General features: G+C 41.6%; 2 protein-coding genes across 3 annotated transcripts in view; one reads left to right on the forward strand and one right to left on the reverse strand.

Annotated features, from left to right (window-relative positions):
• The window catches only part of LOC106911046 (uncharacterized), a 307,017-nt gene that overhangs the window by 236,498 nt on the left and 47,428 nt on the right, over positions 1-23,091 (reverse strand). The gene's annotated exons all lie outside the window — the stretch shown is intronic.
• Positions 1,385-22,677, forward strand: cfap44 (cilia and flagella associated protein 44; the record flags this gene model as incomplete). The annotated part of the gene is made up of 33 exons (XM_088011337.1): positions 1,385-1,545; positions 2,160-2,322; positions 3,297-3,399; positions 3,470-3,686; positions 4,065-4,179; positions 4,802-4,966; positions 5,037-5,195; positions 5,280-5,327; positions 5,983-6,082; positions 6,177-6,271; positions 7,226-7,438; positions 8,214-8,324; positions 8,388-8,540; positions 8,650-8,868; positions 9,233-9,381; positions 10,264-10,540; positions 10,676-10,731; positions 11,763-11,925; positions 12,413-12,543; positions 13,191-13,399; positions 13,469-13,613; positions 14,210-14,363; positions 15,093-15,334; positions 16,505-16,718; positions 16,784-16,987; positions 18,275-18,470; positions 18,541-18,654; positions 19,682-19,812; positions 19,890-20,006; positions 20,681-20,882; positions 20,949-21,109; positions 21,198-21,332; positions 22,165-22,677. Coding segments are annotated over 33 exons (5,280 nt in total), but the record flags the coding sequence as incomplete, so codon positions are not given.

The following is a 23,091-nucleotide window of genomic DNA, read 5'->3' on the forward strand; positions in this document are numbered from 1 at the left end:
ATTTGTTTGTACGCTTTAATATTCTAAAATGCGCCCAGATAACAATAAAAGTGCCGAATTCCACCTTTTCTCCCAATTATGTATCTTTATTTTAGCTGGTATGAAAGGACCAAACTTTGTTATCTTGGTTAAAGGTAAGAATTAAAACCTAAAAACATTTATGTGTTGTGTTTAGAATGTTTTTATCAAGTGCAATTTTGGTTTATTTATTTTATCTATGTAAGTTTTTTTTTTCGGTTTCAGTGTCCGGGTTCATCTTTTTCGTGGAGAACTACATTAACCAGAATGCTTTGCAAGCATGGAATTGCGTTATTTTGTTGCCTGGCAACGCGTCAACATACAGGGAGAAGTGCGAGAGCTTATCTATAATTTTTAAACGGCTGACAGAAAAAAACATATCGACTAAATAAATTAGCTTTTAAAAGATATTTTTAGTTTCATAGGTTAAGAAATCTTGAAAATTTGTTATTTAATTTTTTTCTCATAGGAACGAAACCATGCCGAATGAAGGCGCAAGTTCAGTTAGTGAAGAAGGTGAACAGGCTGAAAACACATCGTCCTCCACACAGCAACACACTGAAGGTACTTCAGACTCTGTTGCTGTCTCTTAGCGTCCCAACCGTTTCACACTTTTAACAAAAAGTTACTTTGACAATATTCATTTAATTAAAAAAAGGTACCGTCTTCATTCTAACCAAGCAACAGAAGGTAAACAGTGACGCTAAAATACTAACTTGTTTGGCTTTTTACTGTTAAATTGCTGCGGACACTTCGTAATTGTGCTAAATTTATATTACCCAATAATCTGGTTTTACTGCTGTTCCGTTTGTAATCTGAACTCGGAGATGGGAATGACGTCACACGGGGTTCCAATATGGCGATGCTCAAGTAGCCACTGAAGATCATTTAACAAGAGAGCGCCACTTTTAATTTTCTTTGATTTAGAGTTGCAGGCGCTACATGTAGCTTTGATTTTTTTACACATTACAAGGGTGTCAGTAAAAGCTCACTGTTAATGAAAGGAGCGGCCATATTGGATCTCGAAGCCAGCCTTTGAAAAATTCTGAGACTTTCCGAGGCAGAAGTTCAAATCTGGGTTCAGTTGATTTTTCTGATTCAGAAGTAAGAATTTCTGACCTACAGCTACAAAAACAATGGCTATTAGCCGTCGCCATACTACAATCCCAACTTCTCCAACACAAGCTTTTTTTTACGACTACCTATTAGGACTATGGTAAATTTTCAACTTCAGTAATTTTCTATAATAATTTATTACAGAGCAAAGCTATCCAAGCTAAAATCTGAATTTGACAAAGGTGATAAGATAGTAAAGATAGTTGAAAACAGTCTCTCTGTTGTTATAATGTGATAAAAACGGTGTGAATGTGGATGTTCCCTCCGTGACCCAGGAGGTGGCGCTGAAGAGCCCAGCGAGAAGCTGAAGAACGGCCTGTCTGAAGACACGTTCTACAACTACGAGGAGCTGCACTCCAGACCCACCATCACCCCCGACTCAGAGATCCCAGAGAACCTGCTGCTGTTCTCGTATCCGCACCTCTCAGCCCAGAGCAAACTACAACTAAAACAGCAACAACAACAACTACTACAATAACTACACACACAACCCAGAGCAAACTACAACTAAAACAGCAACAACAGCAACTACTACAATAACTACACACAGCCCAGAGCAAACTACAACTAAAACAGCAGCAACAACAACTACTACAATAACTACACACACAACCCAGAGCAAACTACAACTAAAACAGCAACAACAGCAACTACTACAATAACTACACACAGCCCAGAGCAAACTACAACTACTCAAACAACTACTACTAAAACTACACACACTGCCTGCTACTTTACACCACTTTGGTTAATTTTTCTAGATAATTAAGAAATTACTGTAAGAAACTCTTTCTTTCTTTCTTTCTTTCTTTCTTTTATTCTTTCTTTCTTTCTTTGTTTCCTGTTCTTATTTAAATCTCTCTCACTAATCTGTCCAGTTTTTCCAGGTTAATCATGAATCATGAGTCCATCTGGAACACCTCTCCTCCTCCTCCTCCTCCTCCTCCTTGTCCTCTCTTTCTCCACTCTTCCTCTCCCCTCCTCCCCCCCTCCTGTTCTCCTCCTTGACTCCTTCGCTCCTCCAGCCACTCGTTCGGCTACGACAGCGGTCGCAGGTCCAACCTGAGGCTGCTGGACGAGACGACGCTGCTGTTCATCGCAGGAAACCTGCTGGTGGTGCTGGACATCCCCACCAGGCAGCAGACGTACCTGCGCTCCTGCAGCGGCGGAGGAATCGGCGGCATCGCGGTCAGGGAACTAAAACATGTTAACCTTCTTATGGATGAAAATCACATTTTCACATGGTTCTGTTTTTAAGTATCTTAAATCTTAAAATGAAATTAATCCATTCTGGATTCCCAGGTCTAACGATGGAATCGTTTATTTTCTGGACCTTTAGTCATGAATCCAGTCACAGTTTTCACCCCCCAAAATACTGTGAAATACAGAAAAAAACACAGAGTATTAGGGCCATTCAGATAGAAAATATAGAACTAAATTTATGCCAAAAATCTAGAATTTGGTTGAAAAATTTGGTCTGATGTTTTGAGATTAATCTCTCAAATTTTCGAGAAAAAAAATGGAAATTTCTCAGTCTGGGAAGTAAAAAATTTGCTGGAAACTGAGATTAATCTCAGAAATGTTCTAGAAAAGACTTTGAAGTTTCAATTTTACAACTTTTGGAAATTTCAAAAGTCAACAATTCGAAATGTTGAGATTAATCTCAGAAATAAAGAAATCTCTCAGCTAAAAAATATTTTTAAAAAATTAGATTAATTTGAGAAATTTTTTAGAAAAAACAAGAACATTTCAGTCTTTTCTTTAGTTTTGGAAATGTTCTGAGTTTCATAAAATTGAAAATAATAAATTTCCAAGTGTTTTCTAAAGAACTTTTGAGATAAATCTCAAAATGACTGAGATTTTTGATGTTCTCTTTTTCTTTCTATCTACAACAGGGGGGCCCAAAGTGGGTTTTGGAGGCCCGGCCTCCTGCACGTCTTAGTTCTCTCCCTGGTGGTAGCAACAACCTTTCAGCTTGTCAATGTTCCTCTGAGGCCTTCCAACAGGCCATCATTTGATCCAGGTGCGTTAAACCAGGGAGAGAACTACAACATGCAGGATGCCGGGCCTCCAGGACCGACTTTGGGCTCCCCTGATCTACAACATCCCTGATACATCGTGTTTTAAAAACCCCAACTTAATCTGTTCTTCTCTGTTTTCAGGTTCATCCAGCCGGAGGGTCTTTCGCTGTGGCAGAGAAAGGAAAAAATCCTTTCATCATCATCTATGAATATCCTTCACTCAGGCCGTTTCGCATCCTCAGAGGTAAACATGTCCATATTTTCCCATAATCCTCCCTGTGGCGGCGCTCGGTGCTCAGTGTGAACGTGTGCAGGCGGAACGGAGCGCATGTTCAGCTTCGTGGACTTCAACCCGGACGGCAGCCTGCTGGCCAGCGTTGGCGGCGCCCCCGACTACATGCTGACGGTGTGGAACTGGAGGCAGGAGGAGGTGATGCTGAGCTGCAAGGCCGTCTCCCAGGAGGTGTACCGGGTCAGCTTCTCCCCACACATCCCGGGTCTGCTCACCTCCTCCGGCTCCGGACACATCAAGTACGCAGCAGACCCGACCCGCTCACAGCGCAGTTCAGCTTTCTGCCTCTAGGTGGCTTTCAAAGGACAGCACAGGCTATTTTGATGAGAAAAACCAAAATAATTCATAATCTAATGCAAATATTTAAAAACCAAGTTATAGAAAATTAATAGATTAAAAGATACAGGAAGATTTTCAAAGATTTCAATAAAGTTTGCAGATTTTTATGACTGGAAAAACTGTGGATCTCTGCAGCTCCTCCAGAGCCCCGACTTTCAATTTAGAATTTAGTTCAGATTAGAGAATTATTCTGTTTTCCTCTGAGGCTGGAAGAATCCCAGCAACAATCAGCAATGATCCAGATTTGATTTGTTTGATGTTTTGTTTCTTTCTGTCAGGTTTTGGAAAATGGCGGAAACCTTCACGGGTCTCAAACTGCAAGGAATCATGGGACATTTTGGGAAAACTGCATCGACTGACATTGAGGGCTACGTGGAACTTCCTGATGGAAAGGTGAGGACGTTGCTCCTGGAAGGACCTGGAAAAACCTGGAATTTTGTCTTGGTTCCTTAAAAGTAACCTGTTATGAAAAATTCACATTTTGCACATTTTGTTCTTCCATTTGGGCTTCTATTGTTCTGAAAACGGCTCAAGCGCTTACAAACACCATCTAGGTGGTTTTGGCAATAAGTTCATTTAAATTTATTTTTGTTTGATTTGGTGTCTGAAAAATGAGCCGTTTCAAAAACCTCCTGATTGTAAGATCCCAGCTCGTTACCCAGCAACTGAGTTCTGATTGGACAGCTGGTTTTAGGGGCTATACAATGGCTGCTGGAAAATACAGGTTTTTATTGTAGACTTACCATCCAGAAACCACTTGCTGCATGCTTGTTGGTTGTGCACGAGACTCCACTTCTGCTTTTCAAGGACGTGTAGTTAAATGTTAAATGTTAACCAGCCACTTATTAGGATTTAAAGAGACAAGGTGCCTTAAAGCAGATCAAAATGCAGAACTGAGCAGGTTAAAATCTCATTATCTAAGAATGATTTTGTGCAATAAAATTTAATGAACATTTTTAAACAAATTAATTAAGATGGTGAAAACGTCTTCAAGTAGAGTGTGTCTCCCTGTTAGGTGATGTCGGGCACAGACTGGGGCAACCTGTTGCTGTGGGAGGGCAACACCATCCGGGTGGAGATCACGCGTATGGAGGGGCGGAGCTGCCACGTCGGGGTGGTCCAGCCCTTCACCCTGGAGGACGGGCAGCTGATGACGTTCGGTGCGGACGGAGCCGTGCGGGTAAACAGGGCGTGGAGGTAAACCCGGTCAGGGGGCGATCAGACGGCTGACGCTGCGTCTCTGACTGCAGAGCTGGGACTTTGAGAAGATCAACATGGCCACCATGAGCGACAGCAGCAGCCACTGGTTCGAGTTGGAGCCCATCAATGAGCTGCTGGTCGGCTACAACGTCTGCCTGACCTCCGTGGTCCGGACCTACGTGCCCGACTCCTTCATGTGGTTCGCTCAGGTCAGACAGCACCGCCATGGCAACCAGGGTAACCATGGCAACACTCAGGTCCACTCAGTCCTCAATGTCTCTGCTGCTTCACAGGATTCAAACGGAAGCATCTGGAAACTGGACCTGTCCTTCACCAACACCGTGAGTCCATCTATCCGTCCGTCCATTTGCCTAATGCGCTAAAAGGAGAGCTAACTTTATATTTAGCCTTTTGCTAACTTTAAAAACGTTTAGCGTTCTTAGTTTTCCCTAAACATATTTAAATTTTAAAGCGCTAATTTTGTTGGCTGTTTTGTGAAACTTCCATTTGAATAACGTTCAATGTCTGTGTTGAAGTTTTGCTTATCAACTGTTAAGAATTCTTCAAGTATTTAGATGTTTATATTCATGCTCTTATTTTGAAGGAGCTGAAGTTGGTTGTCCTGTACTCAGAAAGCATCGATGCAGAACGGAAACATTTTAAAATCTCCTGATGTCCTGCTTGTTTTCAAGCCCCACAGCAAAACTCAACAACTATGAAACTGAAACTATAAGAATTTAAAGTTTTAGCATTAGCTTCCACTAAATACCACATTGGTATAGCGCATTAGCGTTAGTGGAACTAATGATTATGATTAGCGCTTTAGCGTTAGCGTAGGTAACAGTTTAGTCCCAACTAGTCCATCCAGCCATTTCTTTCCATTTAAATTAAATCTATGTTTAAATATCTGCTATAAAACCTTTTTGAACTTTTATTTTAATTCTTCAGCTATTACTTTGATCAAAACTTGAATCCTGACCGTCTGTTTTTGTTTAGGCTGCTGATCCAGAGTGTCTGTTCTCCTTCCATGCCGGAGCGATCCAGGGCATGGACGTGTCCACAAAGTCCCACCTGATGGCCACCACCACTCTGGACCGTGAGCCCAACGTCGCTTCGCACCAAATGTCAACGTAAAAAACACACAAAACTGTCAAACAGAAGCTTTAGCTGCTTGTTTCTGTTCTGTTCAGGTTCAGTCAGAGTCTTTGACTTCGTGGCTAATAAAGAAGTTGGAATGAGCCACTTCAATCAGGGGGGAACCATGGTCTGCTGGGCTCCACTGCTGGTGAGAGTTATCATGTTTTTAGCTATGGGTGATATGGGCAGTGGCTCAGGGCAGCATCAGAAAGGGGGGAGTAAATATCACAGTTAGTGAGACTGAAGGGTTTTGTCTAGTCAGGTGCTCAGCAACACAGGAGCACCACAGGGATCTGTTCTCTCACCATTCATTTGTTCACTTCAGACTTCCTGCACAAGTCAGACTCAGATGACTCAGCAGTCGTCGGGTAGATTAGAGATGGACAAGAAGCTGAATATAGAGAACAATCAAATTATCACTGCAAAAAAACAAACAAAATCTTAGGAAGTATTTTTAACCTAGTTTACAGTATTAATATTTAAAGTAAGACATTAAGTATCTATACTTTTCAGCAAGACATAGGAACTTGTTTGAAGCCAACAATAATTTAAGTGGATAGTTTTTTTTAAAGTACTGGTTTCACTGGCATATTTGTCTAATTTATAACAAGACATTTTCCCGTGGTATAAGTGAAATAATCTGCCAATAAAACTGGAACTTAAAAAAATCCACATTAAAGAATTATTGGTCTAAAATAAGCTGCATATCATTCTGAAACTTTATTTGCAAGTTAGTTTTGCTTTAGTTTAAGTTTTCTAAGATATTTACATTAGAAACTGGACAAAAACATACTTTATAAGATTTAGTGATGTTGCAGTGTATAGACAGCTGTCTTCAGTCAGAGGGTTCTTCAGATCCCCTGTATACAGACTGCTACAGGAGCCATCAGCATCAACAGCCTTTAACTTGAATAACACAAGTTAAAATAAATTTAATTTACATGTTTCCATTTTTTTAAAATTTTAATAAATATTTCACTCATATTTTATTAGATACAGTATTTTAGAGGGTCAGCAGAAGGAGGGGCCCGCCCGGGGCCCCATTAATGCTAGAACCGCCAGAGAAGCGACTCCCTCAGTAACTGGTTCTGTTTTCTGCCAGGTCAACCAAAGCGGTGGGTTGCTGGTGACGGGATTCGAGGACGGAGTGGTGCGTCTGCTGGAGCTGTTCAACCCTCAGGAGCTGCAGGACGTGACGAAGAGCTGGGGCCCCATGATGGACGTCGAGCTGCGCCTCAACCAGGCCTTCAAGCCCCACAACGCCCCCGTCACTGCCGTGGCGTACGACCGGAACGGAGAGATCCTGGCCACAGGGGTGAGTCGGTCCAGACGGAGCCAAACGTGGCGCCTGATGGGTCAGCAGCTCGACTTCAGGGCCAAATGGAGCGATTTGATTAAAAATAATGATGAGGGCCATTAAAAATAATCTGGTCAGTTTAATGCAGAAACTGAAAATACAGCTCAAAAGCATTAAACCCCCCTGAGCTTAGCAATTATAATCACAATCTTTTATTTATTTTATTTGTATTTTGGGTGATTTACCAACAGAAGACAGACAGCCAGAGCTGTTCTCCTTCAGAGCATCCTAATGATCTTCATTAGGATATTATGAATGTTAAGACTAGTTATAACGCTGGATAAACAGTTTTCCTGTAACTGTAAGTTGTTTCTCCCCCATTAACACATTTAGCAGCACAAACATGAGGTGATTGACAGCACCAAGACCCGCCTCCTGGCTCTGATTGGTTGTTTTTGGTGCAATAGCAACACAGGGAGGAGATCATCTGTCTCATGACAAACTGTCAAGACAATTGAACATGGTGACAGTTTTAACAAGTATATATGAAAAAATATATTTTTATAAAGGTTTTATTGCAGCTTTAAATCAGACTGAACAGGACAGGTGCGAATCCATCCAGGTAACAACAATCACTTTGTACACAAGCAGTTTGCTGACTGACCCTGAGACCTTTTAGGTTCCTGACTGTCGGGTCTCATAAATCTGTTTTCAGGTCTCTGTGTTGGATGAATAAAGAAATATGTTTACAGAGACAGTTTTAATGTGTTTAAATCTCCTCCTTCCTGTTCAGAGTTTAGACTGCACCGTTTTCTTCTTCACGGTCGGTGAGAAGTACAGCCCCATCGGCTTCATCCCGGTGCCCGGTCCAGTCAAATCCCTGGAGTGGTCTACTCACTTCCACGTAGGTCTCAGCTGCTCCGCTGTGGAAGCTGGACGCTCCTGCTGACGAAAGCTTCTGTTTCAGAGCGAGAACCGGCTGCTCATCCTGTGCCAGACCGGCCACGCCGTGGAGGTTCCCTGCCCCGAGATGGAGGACCACGAGTTGACCAAAACCTTCCAGCTCCAGAACGTGTCCAGGAGAACCTTCAGGTTCAAGAGCATCAAGTCCAAAATCAAGGTGTGGAAACCAAAAGTTCGCTGCTGCGATCCACCGCGGGGAGGTTCTGATCCACCGCGGGGCGGTTCTGATCCACCGCGGGGCGGTTCTGATCCGACTCTGTTTTCAGAGAGACGAGGAGATAAGAAGACGGCAGGCGGTGAAGGACAAGAAGAGGAAAGAGCGAGAAGAGAAGATTAAAGAGCTGAAGAAGGCGGGTCTGATGGTTCCTGATGAAGAGGAGGAGGAGGAAGAGGAGGAAGAGCTGCCTCCCATCATCATCCCAAGCCCTCCCAGCCCCCTCTGCTGCGGCTTCTACTCCCAGCCGGGACAGTTCTGGCTCTCAATGGTACAAACGGATCAAAACGATTCATATTCTAATTATTCTGGATTAAATCAGCAACAAGTTTAATCTGCAGTTCATAAATCAGACTGATGATGCAGGTAAAATGCTAAAAACTCAGGGTGTCTGCACGTCCTTAAAAAGTCTTAAATTTGCATCTAAAATTAAGGCCTTAAAACGTCTTAAATTCATTAAAAATGTAAGTTGATATTAAATATATTTAAAATGTTTTTGTAGCAGGATTATTCACTGTTGTGTTTTGCTCACATGACTTTTCTGTCAGGAACATTTAATTCAAGGTGGCATTAAAAAGTTTTAAAAAGTCGTAACTTGACTCGCTGAAACCTGAACCATCTGATTGGTCCTGCAGGGAGGCTTCGACGCTGGTTTCCTGTACCACTGCAAACTGTCAGCGGATCAGGAAGAGGATGATGACGCTGCGCAGCGACAGGACGAACCCTTCGCCTTCCTTCAAGTCAACGACGCCGACGACGACCCGATCTGCTCCATGACTTTCAGGTCAGGTTTTACAGCACGACTGATCAACATTTATTAAAGGGAATGTGGGACGCAAAATTCACATTATGCACATTTTTATGCTTCCATCTTTGTTTCTACACACAGCTGTTTTTTGTTTTATACATTTTTAGTGTTTCTTTTATGATATATTTGTGCAAATTGGAATTATGAAAGTCAATCTGCTTTATGGAAACGCCCATTCCTAATAAACTCACGTTTTTTCAGTAACACGTTTGGCGGTCGGATCCGGTGGTTTTTCAGCTGTATTGAAATTATTGTATTTCACAAAACTGAATCACGAGTCACATGATCAACAACTAGATGTTTCTACTGGCAGAAAGGATGAAGAAGACGACAGGAAGTGGAAAGAAGACGACAGGAAGTGGAAAGTGGATGATGGCGCTGACATATTGTGTAAACAAATTTATTCACGTGTGGCTTTAACTGGAAACACCACAATTGCGAAATTGTGTGTTTTTGACATTAGCTTCTGCTAGTGTCTTCTTCAGAGGGTTTGTGTTGTTTCCTTCAGCGCCCCCACAGGCCAGGAGGGGTTTGACTCAGAGCAGCGAGAAGGAGCCACAGCAGCTGGAGATGGGACAGATGCTGAAGTTTTCATCTCAAATCGAACCGAGTCTACCGGACTACCAGTCGGAAAAACAAATGAAATGTTTCTCTGTTCTGCAGAAACGTTTTCTTCTGCATTATTCAGAGCTGCAGATGTTTCCAGAACCTCAACTCTGACAATTAAAAACATGTTTGTGTCCTAAATAAAACATTTAAATACCTTCATTACACTCCTACAGCCTCCATACAGGATCCATGGTGATGTTTTCCTGCACTGCTCTGGTGTTTCTGATGATATTCCCTCATGTTTACCAGCTCTGAAAGGAAGCTGCTGCTCTGCGGCATGCAGTCCGGCGCCATCAGGGTCTACTTTCTGCAGCCTGAAGACTACAACCTCACCTCTATGAAGGCTTACTGGGCCCTGAGCGTCCATGACAACCACTTCGGACAGCTGCGACACCTGCGCTGCAGCTTCGACGACCTGTTTGTGCTGACGGCCGGAGACGACGGGAACATCTTCTCCTTCCGCCTGCTTCCACCTGAAGAGCTGCAGAAAACCCTGGACAAAGTGGCCAGGATTCCTTCACCTCGGGTCGGTTCAGTTCCTTCATGATGTTCTTACAAAGTTCTTACTAATACTGTGGTCTCCATCTGATGAATGAACATGTAGCCATGAAATAAAGGACGTCAACATGAAAGGTGCTGCTCTTTTTCCTCTAACATGTAGGCGGGTCTGGAAACCGAGCCGTTTGCTCTGGACATCGAAGACCCAGGAGCTTACAGGTGAACATAAATTAACTTATCATTTTTTGTTTTTTCTTGGGATGGTTGAGTAGATCATTGTTTTTCTAAATAGTTTTTTAGCTATCAGCTTCCACTGTTGGAGCTTTTCACTAAAATGTTAGCTTTGCTATCCATAAACATTAGTTCAGGTGATGCTAAAACACAATATGGTATTTAGTGGAAGCTAATGCTGAAGTATTTTACCATCATTCTAATTAGCAGAAGCTAATGCTAAAGTGCTATAGCAATATGGTATTTAGTGGAAGCTAACATGGTAAATTCAACCATTTTTACACCCACCATGAATCTGTGACACAACATCCCTGCCAGCATGCCTAGGTGGGCCCCATGTGGGCAAAAGGAGGGCAGACCAGATGGGTCCCATATGGGTTTGGCCTTATATGGGCAAACCCATATGGGACCACCGTGGAACCTGCGGACAAACCCATATGGGACCCATATATCAGCCCTCCTTTCCCCCACATGGGGCCCACCTGGGCATGCTGGCAGGGATGTGCTGCAGCGTAACGTATCGCCCTCAACAGGATTAAATGTTATTTTACACTTTCATGTGCAGCTTCTGCTTCAGGAAGTGATTTTTTTAACAAACTTTTCACTCATGGTTTCAGTTTTACAATTGCTGGGTTTTGCTAATGTTGCTGCTGATTTTGCACACAGAACATTCCTTTATTAAGAGATAGTAATTGGCTATAACGTCACACTTACTGTTCCTATTTTATTCCCTCTGAAGTTTAAATATGTAAACTTAATGTCTGTGCGGTGAGTGCTTGAAAAAATGCTGGTTTGTGTCACGTTTGCTAATAAAGCTTATTCTGATTTAAAACAAATGTGAAATTACCAAATTTATTACACGTTTTAGTTGAAAATACTTTCTAAAAGGATACTAATGATGGAGAATGGTAACTGTATGATATTAGCATATTACTGTAGCTTTATTCTGAGTTTTAAACCTTGAAGAAGCTCTGGTAGCTGTTTGTCTCTGAGCCAACCTCCACCTTCACTCCGCCCAGCATCGAGACGGCCAAGCAGAAGACGGAGAAAGACAACTTGCGCCGGGAGGCCGAGCAGAAGGAAGCAGAGATGCTGAAAGAGCTGCTGGAGCTTCAGAAGAGATTCAAACAGGTCCAGAGCGACAACGAAAGTCTGATCGAGCACGTCCAGCTGAAGCCTCAGGTACTGGAACCAACAGCAGAATTCAGCTGCAGTACCACCCTTTAACACAAAGAGGGCAGCACTGAGACGGCTTCAGGCCAAATATCACAGAACTAAACAAATGTACACAAAAATGTCACAATTATCATATAAATATAAAGATAGCACCTTTAAGGACCAATTTAGATTTTATTTTGGGCTTAGTGTGGTGTGCCTGAATACAAATGCACACCACACTTTTCAGATTTGAATTTGTGCTTCTGTCTGCAGCCATTTTTATTTGCGAGTTGGGGGGCGTCGCTCTAAAACAGTTCATTCTGACCTTAACAGACTAAAATCTCATCATCTAAAAATAAATTTGTGCAAAATTAAAATGAATCGGCATGTTTTGAATAAGCCGTAGACTTATCCTGATCTGTTCAAGAAAGAATAGTGGGTCAGCTTTAAACCTGTTTCCACGGCGCTGTTATTGATTTACATGAGATTCCCTGGGTTTATGATTGTCCAGGAACTGGTGGTGGACCAGCTGTTCTACGAAGAAGCAGAGAAGCAGAAAGCGCTGAGGATGATGGAGGTCCGGAAGCAGATGGCCTGGGAGCAGGAGCACAGCACCATCGCACTGAAGAAGCTGAAGGATTGGTGCGCAAACAGAACCAGCACCATCCTGGAAAAATCACTGGGAAACAAACAACTTTGGTTTTGTTAAGGAGTCCAGATTGTGTTCACACCGGCTCAGTTCGGTTTGCTTTAATCCGACTCCAGTTCATTTGCCAAGAAAGTCCGGCTCGTTTTGTGGGGTGTGATTTCGTAATTAGTCTCTGGTCTGGGTTCAGTTGAAGTGAATTCTTGGTTTAATGTACATGTGAACACCAAGCGAACCGGAAACCGCTCCAAAACCAGGAAGTGGAAACAGAGCAGGGCATTCTGGGTAAATACAACCAAAACAAACACGCTAACCTAGTGGGAGAAATAGCTTGAGAAACAACTGCTAAAATCTGACGCCACTCCATTTGTTTCCATTTCAAGAAGAAGGAAGTCGTGCTCATTGGTTTTTTCAGAGGTTTTTGTGTCGTTTCCTTCAGTGTTTTATGGAGCAGCGCCCCCACCGGGCGAGGAGGGGAACAGGTTGCTCAAAGGTTTTGGTTGGTTTGACTCTGTGCGAAGGGAATGTGAACTACAGCAACGGAAAATGTAACAAATGTTGCCATCTTAGTCCCCAATCAGTTTGAAAACACATTTAGATCACACATAAAAACACTTGATGATTGAAGCTCTGTGTGTTTCAGGTCTGACAGCTCCATTCAGGTCGACCTCATCACTGTCTCAGCGATACGCAGCAACCACAAAGTCTCCAAGTACCCTCTCTCAGTGTTCCCAAAGCCTTTAACTCCAGACGAACCTCAGTTGGACCGCAGGGTCAGCGTAGCCGTAGAAGGCATGACGGACCGGAGGAGGCTCAGATCGGAGCCGTCCAGAGACGTCCGTCCAGCAGAGGGTCGGTATCGTCAGGCTGATGGTTATATCTCCACGTTTCAGCCTGCAGTAATGCTCTCTCTCCCTGTAGAGAAGCCGATACCGCGGCCCTCCACGACCGTCAAAGCCAAGGTCAAACTGGGAGACCGGGAGGAGGAGAAGCTCCGAAAGGCTGCAGAGAGAGCAGGGGAAGCTCGAGCCAAAATACAGAGGAGGAAGGAGCAGTGGGCCCTGATGTGAGTCAAAATTCAGGTTTCTGCTTCTGTCTGTTTACTGCAGAGCTGCAAGAACCAACTTTAAAGGGACAGTGTTATGTAAAATCCTCTTTTTCAGCTTCCCATCCTGTCCTAATGTCATTTCCTCATCAATAACATTTGATTCTTTTATGCATGTTTGAGAAATCCTTAAATCTCCATGACACCCATTCACGTTGTCCCACCTTCAAGGCTCAACTCCTCCTCCAGCTCCTTCAGACTAGCCAGCAGCAATTAGCAGACACCTGCTGAGCTCATTACAGGAGCTGCTGCTCAGAGCAACGGTGGTAGAAACGTTGTTTAAGGGTTGAAGAGGAGCCTTGTTGTGATTACTTCCTGGAGGCGGAGCTTCAGAAAGAGCAGGAGCTTCTTAAAGAGACAGAGGCCCAGTTTCAAGGCATTAAATTACAAAGTCAAAATTTTTTCAGTCATATTTGATATATACAGGATTTTTATAGCAACTGTAGGTAACATCAAATATGTTGCTACAAAATGGCACTTTGTGCCAAATGCTGCCCCTTTTAATCACTGTATTTATATTTGTTTTATTGATAAAAATCTGCTTTTTGGTGTCTCAGTTATGCTGACAAGCCTGAGGAGAACTACATGGACCCAGTGCAGGTTCAGGCCATTCAGGAGGAGAAAGACGACATCAGGGACTTCATCAGGGGGAAGCAGCTGAGGGTGAACGCTGAGCAGAAGAAGAAAGAGCTGGTGGCTCTGAACGAAAACGTACAAAAACTCTCAAACTTCATCTTTACGCACCGTAACCTTATGAGCCAAAACATGGTTTCATTGGTGCCAAAAACAGCTTCATCGTCACATTTTACCATTTACTAAACTTAAATAGTAAAATATGAATCATTAGGTTGTTTAAATTTTTATTATTATTTTTAATAATTTTATTATTAAACATAATAATTTTTAATTACTTAAAGTATTAAGTAATTAATTGATTAAATGTTTTAAATAAAAATAATTCCGTTTTATTTAAAATAAAAATATTATGTATTAAAATATAATTTTGTCTCCAAAACAAGGTTCTGGGAAAGTTTGAAAACTTAGAAAAGTGCCTGAATTTCACTGTGAGAAAAGTTTACAAGCCTTTATTTTTAGCTTATAAGTTTATTTCTGATTGGAAATGAGCTGCACATTTCTCAGTAATTCACAGCTTCTTTTTAAAAAAAACTAATTTTGCTTTTATATATGTGTCAAAAATAATTTATTCTCTTCTCATTAATCAAAATTTAACAAATCTAACCTCTTATAATTACTAAATGGCTTTTTTTATGTTTCCTCTGGTATTTTGAAAAATTGTTTTGCTGAAATTTCTCGAGATCCCAGTAAGTTTTTTACAATAAGGGTTTTTTTTTTCAATATTTTATTGTTAGATAAATGTTTTATTTTTATTCTGAACATTAATTTGAGCTCTTTATTTGAGTCTGAGCTTTTATTCCCCAGATCTATGAGACGCAGAATGAGAGGAACGAGCAGATCGTGTCGGTGCGAGACATCAAGGTCCAGCTGGTGTCGTGGATGGAGGCTCAGGTCCGGCGGCTCCACCATGTCCATCCTGCTCTGCCTGCCGACCTGCGCAAGCCGTCCCCCCCCCCCACCTCCATGCTGCCCGAAGAAATGCCGGAGAAGAAGCTGCAGGTCTGCCAGGCCACGCTGGAGCGATACCGCACCCTGAGGCAGGAAAGGTACGCAGCAGGGCTGGATCTAAAGGGGGACCAGAGGGGACAGTGAAAATAAAAAATATTTATAGGTGACCTATTATGTTTCCTTGAGCAGGTTAGGAGAAGTCTATGGCCTAAACACAACATGTTCATTATATTTTCTGCACAAAATTATTCTTAGACAATGAGATTTGAGTTCTTTTAGGGCATTGTGTCACTTTAAATCCAAATAAACTCTGTGCTTACAATCACACATGAAAATGGCTTCAAAAAGATGCACAATTATAAAACTGTACATCTTTGAAAAGTAGGAGTGGAGCCTCCTGCACAACCAACAAAAATGCAGCAAGTAGTTTCTGGATGGAAAGTCAACAAAAGAACACTTGTCTTTTCCAGGAGCCATTGTAAACCATATACAGCGGTAAAACCAGCTGACCAAACATGCTGGAACCAAACTTGGGTTGCTAGGTAACGGGCTGGGGTCTTAAAATCAGGAAGTTTTTCATAGGACTCATTTTCCAGACACCAAAAAAACATTAAAATATTGCTAGAAAATGGCTGGGTGGGATTTTTTTTAAGTGCTTGGATTGTTTTTAGGATCAGCTGAGATGCAAATGGAAGCATAAAAACATCCAAAATGTGAATCATTCATAGCAGGTTCCCTCTAAAGTCTTTAGCACAAAGTAGGATGTTCATATTTCCAGTCTGGAGAATATAAAATATGGCAACTAAGTAAATTAGTGTCAGTGGTGAGCACTGCTAACTAAAACGTTAGTGGTGCCAAAGCACTAGTCATAAATATTAGCACTGCTAAAGCTACAGCTAAAGCTAAAGCGCTACACCAGAGTTCTGCAACCAAACAGACATTTTTGCTCTCAGTCCAGCTAAATAACAACAATTAGCAGAAGCTTTGGGTCTTAAATGTATCCATTATGTGTTTGGTTTTTGTTATTTGTTTTCTCTGCTTATATAATTGATTATTTTTTAGATGAATATCTCTGTTTCCTACCTGTAATGTTTGTTTTTATGCACTAATTGGTGAACAAAATATATCAAATATACAATAAAAATGCAGTAATAAATGTGTATCTCCCTCCTAAAGCAGATTTATTTCAAACTGAAGGAGAATCCTCTCTTTCTCAGATTGTATTTGAAACAATCTTCTCGGTTTATTTATGTTTCTTTTCTCAACAGAATGAAGGCCTTGCATCTGGAGGAGGACGACGACTCTGTGGGTTTACTGGAGCAGCTGGAGAAAGACATGAAGCTGGAGGAGGAGAAAGAAAGAGAGAAGGAAGAGCAGGAGTGCTACCTGGCTCCAGCAGAGGTCTCTGATGACGAGGATGAGGAGAGTCAGCGGAAGGAGGAGATCCGGCTGCTGCATGAGCAGGACTGTCTGCTCCACCAGGTCCGTCTTTAATGCCTGAGTGGAGAACAGAGCCGGACGTTTGACTTCTGTGTGTTTCCCTGCAGATGGAGAGCTCAGTCTGCCAGTTTGACAAGAAGCTGCTGCAGCTGCACTTCAACAAGCAGCAGCTGGACAGCCAGCTGAAGCTGGCCGACCTGCGGCTGCTGACGCTGGTGCAGGAGATGCTGCTGCTCAAGCAGTTCGACAAGAGGGAGGGCGTTCTGCAGGACAAGCTGGACGGCTTCATGCTGGAGGAGATGAACATGATGGTGAAGAAAACACACAACCAGGCTGGTTTAAAAAGAATGAAAACTGAAAAATATCAAGTTTTCATAACTTAAAACTGTTAATATATGAAAGCTGCACATCTTAGTCCATCATTTTAAGTCGTAATGACATTCCACTATAAAACCTAATTATTTTTGTTAGTATTATGTTTGTTTTCATTAAATTAACTGAGTTAGTAAGATTAATTTAACAAATGTGAATATGTGGTAATTACCTAAACACCCAAAGTTTATTTTCTTAACTAGAAAAAGAAAAAAACTTTATTGAAACTGTTTTTCTGGCTCCTGCTTTTTATTTGTTTCTCTGCTCAAAAGTCACATTAACGCATCACCTGACATATTTAAACCAAGTGAACTTAACTAACCCACTATCACTACTTCAACCAGAACTGATTAACTAATGACCCAATTAACTCGATCAATAACTAATAAACTCACCTGGTAAATTATTCACTCTAAGAAAGTAATTTATTAGCTCACTCACCAACCTACTAACTTACCCACAAACATCTCAACCAACTAATTTACAGTTTCTCTCGCTAACTAAATAATTTCTAATTAACTAAAAAACTAACTTAATCCATTAACACTCATCTTAACTAATTACTAACCTGTAGGCCAAAATGCTCACACAAGTTCCTAATTAAATCATTTTCACACGAACCCAATAAATAACAACACAGTAATTCACTTACTAAATAATTAAAACATAATTATAACTAACTAACTAACTAACTAACTAACTAACTAGCAGCTTGCCCTTCAAATTAGGTGACTAACTAAATAATAATAATAAATTTACTCTAACTTCTCCCTAACTCATAACTAACTGATTTCCTGGCTTTAACTCTCTTACTCAATTATTTTAAGTTAATTTACTCAGTATAATAGGTTATATTAACTAACTACCTCGATAACTAACTAACCCATTATTCTAATAAACCCTCACTAAACCTCACAGTATAACTGACTAACTCACTTAATATAATTTCACTAACTAAAATAATAATAAAATAATAATAAGTGAATTAACTTAATGTTATAAGTTAATTATATAACTTGTAATATAACCCATTATTCTAATAAACCCTCACTAAACCTCACAGTATAAATGACTAACTCATCGACCGGCTCAAACTACCCCAACATGTTATTTTTCTACTGAATTAACTCACATTAACCCTTAAAGCACCGACTCTCCCTCCCAGGTGAGTCGGTTACCTGAAGCAGAGAGATGTTCAGTGTCTGCTTCTGTTTCTGCTGCTCCAGTTGAAGCTGGACGAATACAGCGACGCTCTGGAGATGAAGAGGGAAAACATCGCCAGGCTGCAGGAGAGGGAGAAGGCGCTGGCCGCCACCTTCAAGGCGTCGCTCGGGGAGAACAACCTGTTCCAGGACTTCCTCACCAAAGTCTTCAAGAAGAAGGTGAAGCGGGTGAAGAAGAAGGAGACGACCGGAGAGGAAGGTGACGGGAACGGCGGAGCTGCTGGATTCACTTTGGTCAGGCGTCCATCTTAACCCCGGTTTGTTTGCAGGACAAGAGAAAGACAGCGACGAGAGCTCCGAGTCTGAGAGCGAGTCTGACGAAGACTACAGCAGCGAGTCTGAGGAGGAAGGACCTCCTTTCGACGACACCGTTTGTCCCCCCGGTCAGCAGCAAAACGACCTCTGACCTTTCTCTACTCCGACCATTTCCCATATCAAATCAGATTTATGATTTCAACCGATTTCTTTTTCTTCTCGCTTTCTTTTCTGAAAAAGAAAAAGAAATGACACAAAATATCTCCAACAAGTGGCTTTTAGTTCAGTCATTCCTGCTGTGAGTTAATATTATCGTCATAATATTAACTGAATTAGGACAAAATCAGAACAAAGTCTTAAAATAAAAGGGGACGTATTGTGAAAATTCATATTTTGCATGTTTTTTACTTTCATTTGGTCATAACTGCTTCTAAAAACACACTGATTGGTTTTTGGTAATAAATTAATGTTTCTGTGTGTCTGGAAAACGAGCCGTTTCAAAATCCTCCAGAATGTAACGTCACATTCAGCGGGAAAAACCAGACATTTCTGCCAAAAGAAATCACTAATTTTCAGGTTAGTCCATGGAATGTTATATAAAAAACATGCACATTTCTGATATCCGAGATAAAAATAATTTCACTTTTCAAACTCGGAAATTTACTTTTTTCAACAATTTTCTTGTTTTCTCATTTTTTTGGCAGGAATTTACTTTTTTATGTAAAACCTGTCAATAAAAGTCAAAACCTTTCTACTGTTAGTTCTGGTTTTTCTTGAAAATTCTGAGATTGGTCCAAACGTTTGAGTTCATTTGAGCAGATTTTCCATTTTTGGAGCCCAGAAACTTTCTAGTTTTAGCAGAAATGTCCTCCTCCTTTTTATTTTTATATCTAAAATACTAACTTGCTGTCATACATATGACTTTTATATAATAAACACAAGGTTTGCCTGGCTCTAATACTTAATCGTAGCATTAAGCTAAATTCAAAGTCCAAATAAATATAAGCTGTCAAACAAGATGGCCGCCCTGAGCGCGTTGACGTCACCATGAACCCAAGGAGCTAATCGGTGGAAAATAAATCCAGATTTTCCAAACCTCAGCTCCTCAAACCTTTCATTTTCCGCCCTGACCCGTCGTGTCCCTGTTTGCCTCAGGCTGCGACCAGGAGCTGTTTGAAAGCACGCTGGAGCTGCGGGAGCATCGGCTGGATGTGGAGGATCTGCTGACGGAGGAGAAGAGGGTCATCGAGTCTCTGAGGAAGGAGAACGACCTGGTCACCAAGAAGGTCAGCGCTGGCCGTCTTCAGCTCTGCTGCGTCTCTGCGACGCTCTGCTGATGGTCTTGGTGTTTCTGTACCTGCAGACCAAAGTGGTGAAGAACAGCCGGAAGGCGCTGGAGGACGACATGGAGCTCATCAACAAGGAGAAGCAGATGAAAATGAACGAACTGGACGTGGTGGTTCCTCTCCGGCTGCATCAGGTGCAGAAAAGCTTCATCAAGAAAACACGACATTATGACAGTTTCATCAAGAGTCACTGTTTTATAAGTCTCTATTTGAAAAATGTGTTAAAAACCAAGTCATCTTTTTTCTTTCTCTTCATATTTAAACACTGATGTGACAAAATGTGGAAAGATAAAATCATCCAATCAAAAGAAAACTGATTCTTTTTTTAAAATACAGTAGAATAAAAAAAAATTATTATTTAACAATGGAAGCAAAACAGCAATAAAATATAAATAGATTCAGGCCAGGACACATTCATTATGATTAATTAATTACAAAGATTTTAATGCGTTAATTTTTTTAAAAACACTTTTAATGGCTTTTTTCACATACCAAAGTTTCAAGCAGGATCTTTATGATGTTTCTGGTAGGCTGATAAATCTGACGCACAAAAACATCCACTGACAACAGCGATGGATGATGGAGCCGCTTCTCTTGGCCATGTTTAGCATTAGCTAAAGCTTTAGCATTAGCTTCAGCTAACTAGCATGTTGTTGTAGCACTTCAGCTTTGGCAAAGCTAATGATTAAGTTTAGTGCTTTAAGTTCGGCATGGTAAATTTTTAGTTATCTGTGACCATTTCTTAATCTTTTTCTTTGTCCATTTTCTCTATTTTATTTCTGTACTTGTTTCTAATTCTCCTGACCAGATAGCGTATCTCGTCAACGACTCGATGCCCTCTGACCTGAGCGAGGCGCTGATGCTGTACCGCACCGAGCTGCACAAGCTGCAGCAGCGCTTCCACCAGCTGGAGGCGGAGAAGGTGGAGCAGAGGAACCTGCACCGTGTGGCTCGCCAGCAGAGGAACAAGCTGATCAATGAGGACAGGGACAAGAACGCCAAGATCCAAGGTGAACTATTAGCGCTCAGGAAGCAGAAACATGTTTACTGTCGGTCTGAACGGCGTGTCGATGCAGAGCTGGAGAGGGATTTCAACCAGCTGCAGATGACCAAGTTCGGCCGGCTGGTGGATCTGGAGGCTCTGCAGATGATGACGGGCAGCAGGAAGCTGGAGGAGCTGAAGCAGGAGAAGCTGCACATAGAATCAGTTCAAGCCAAGGAGGTGAAAGAATGGGAGGCAAGTTCTCCAGAAATAAAAACCTGTCTGTCATTTAGGAACTGAAACTGCTAAGACAAGCTCTGCTAACGTTTGCTGTAAAATCCAGGCCAAGATGGAGGAGAGGCTGGAGGCTTTAACGGCAGAGATGAAGAACAACAACGAGAGTCTCTTCAACATGACGAGTCTGTGGGAGCAGAAGAAAGGGCTGGAGCCCAAACTCAACGCCAGGCAGAAGAAAATAGTCAGTTTCTCACACAGATTACATTAAAAAATGTTTCCAGAAACGATTTTTAATCCACATTTGGAAACAGTCGATGAAAAGGGCAAAAATCTAAATAAGTTCCTGCATCTTGCAAAAATCTAAATAAGTTCCTGCATCAAAACAGTTTACAAACCAGTTTGACATGGTTTTTGGCTAACGGGGCGATGGACACATGAGGTGAATAATTTCTGACGTAGCGCCTTACCAGAGGCACAAAACTAGAAAAAAATTTCAGTCACTCAAGGTTTTCATGACAATAGGATGGAAACATGGCAACTGTGGGCAAGTGCAAGGTAACAGCTGACCATATTAGCTGTGTTTCTCTTAACAGTTTTTTTCTACATATTTTGAAGTAGTGCATTAGAAAAGGTTGATTCAAACTTTAAAAAATCAAAATAACTTCCTCAGTTTTTACCTAAGCTTGACGTAGATTTTGGCTTTTCTGTAAAATAATTTCTGACGTAACGGGTCTGCACCTTACCAGAGCCATGAAACTCAAAACCTGTCCAAACCTCCAGGTTGGAAGAGGAAGACACATTTGCCAAACAAGATGGCCGCCATAGGCATGCCAACATCACTCTGAAGTATGGAAACCCTAAGAGTGCATTGATGAAAAAATATCCAGATTTTTCTTAAATTGAATCTTCAAAGACAAAACATTTAATCATTTGATAAATTGATAATCTGCGACCAAAATGACAATTTTCTGCTTTGATTTGGTTTTTCTTGACCTTTTAACGTAGCAGTAGGTTTAAGATAAAGCCAGGAAGGTGCTGGATCGGTTCCCTACATCCGGTTTGTGTTCCTGCAGGGCAGACAGCAGTTCCAGGACCACCGGAGACGGATGGACCAGGACGCCATCCAGCAGTGCAAGCAGCTGATAGTGAAGCAGACGCAGCTGGCTGACGCTCTGTGGAGCGACATCACCCTCCTGTCCACCAGAGGGGGACACGTGTTGCCCTCCAGCTGCCTCCAGCTGCCTCCCACCGCCATGCTGTCCACGCCCATCGCTGACCACCAGACAGAAGTAAGAAAAAATACACCAGCAGAGGGCGCTGCTCTACCGTAAACAGCAAGATGAAGCTACAGAACAGAACAGCTGGTTGTTTTCTGTCTCAATTAGAGGGATTATATATGGAGGAAGATTAGGGCCAATGTTTTAAAAAATGTAAGAATTCTGAATTTTATCTCTATATTCTGACTTTTGATGTCAAAAGGTTAAAGTCAGAATTGTTTTCTTTTTTTCAGTGGCACTAATCCTCTTCCGTAGATACATGAACAAAATGAGACATTTAACTTTTCTTGGGATTTAATGGGTTTTTTTTCTTTTCACAAAAACTGCTATAATTTTTATAAATAGTTAAGTTATAAGCATTAAAGGGTTCCCACAATTCAAGTCTTCCAGCTTCTGTTTCTGTCTGACTTAGAGAACCAACCAGTTTTAGTCCATGTTCATATTGTCCGTGAAGTTTAATGCTGGTTAGTGATGGAAAATATACTGTTTATTCTCCAAGGTAATTATAATCTTTAGGTTGCTGTGACTGTAATAATTTGCTGTTATAAGGTTCTTTTTATTTTGAGCCCTTTCTCAGTGAAACTTGAAGGCATTTCATCAAACCTGAGGACCTCCAATCCATTTCCACATTGTTACAGTTTATTTTTGTTGCTGGGAAAACAGCGACTCCTGTTTGGCCCAAATCAACTGTACTCAGACTGTTTGGAGGCGTTAGTGTGTCGG

This window comes from Poecilia mexicana, unplaced genomic scaffold (assembly GCF_051168715.1).
Source record: "Poecilia mexicana isolate PSO_F unplaced genomic scaffold, ASM5116871v1 scaffold_12, whole genome shotgun sequence".
Lineage (NCBI taxonomy): Eukaryota > Metazoa > Chordata > Actinopteri > Cyprinodontiformes > Poeciliidae > Poecilia > Poecilia mexicana.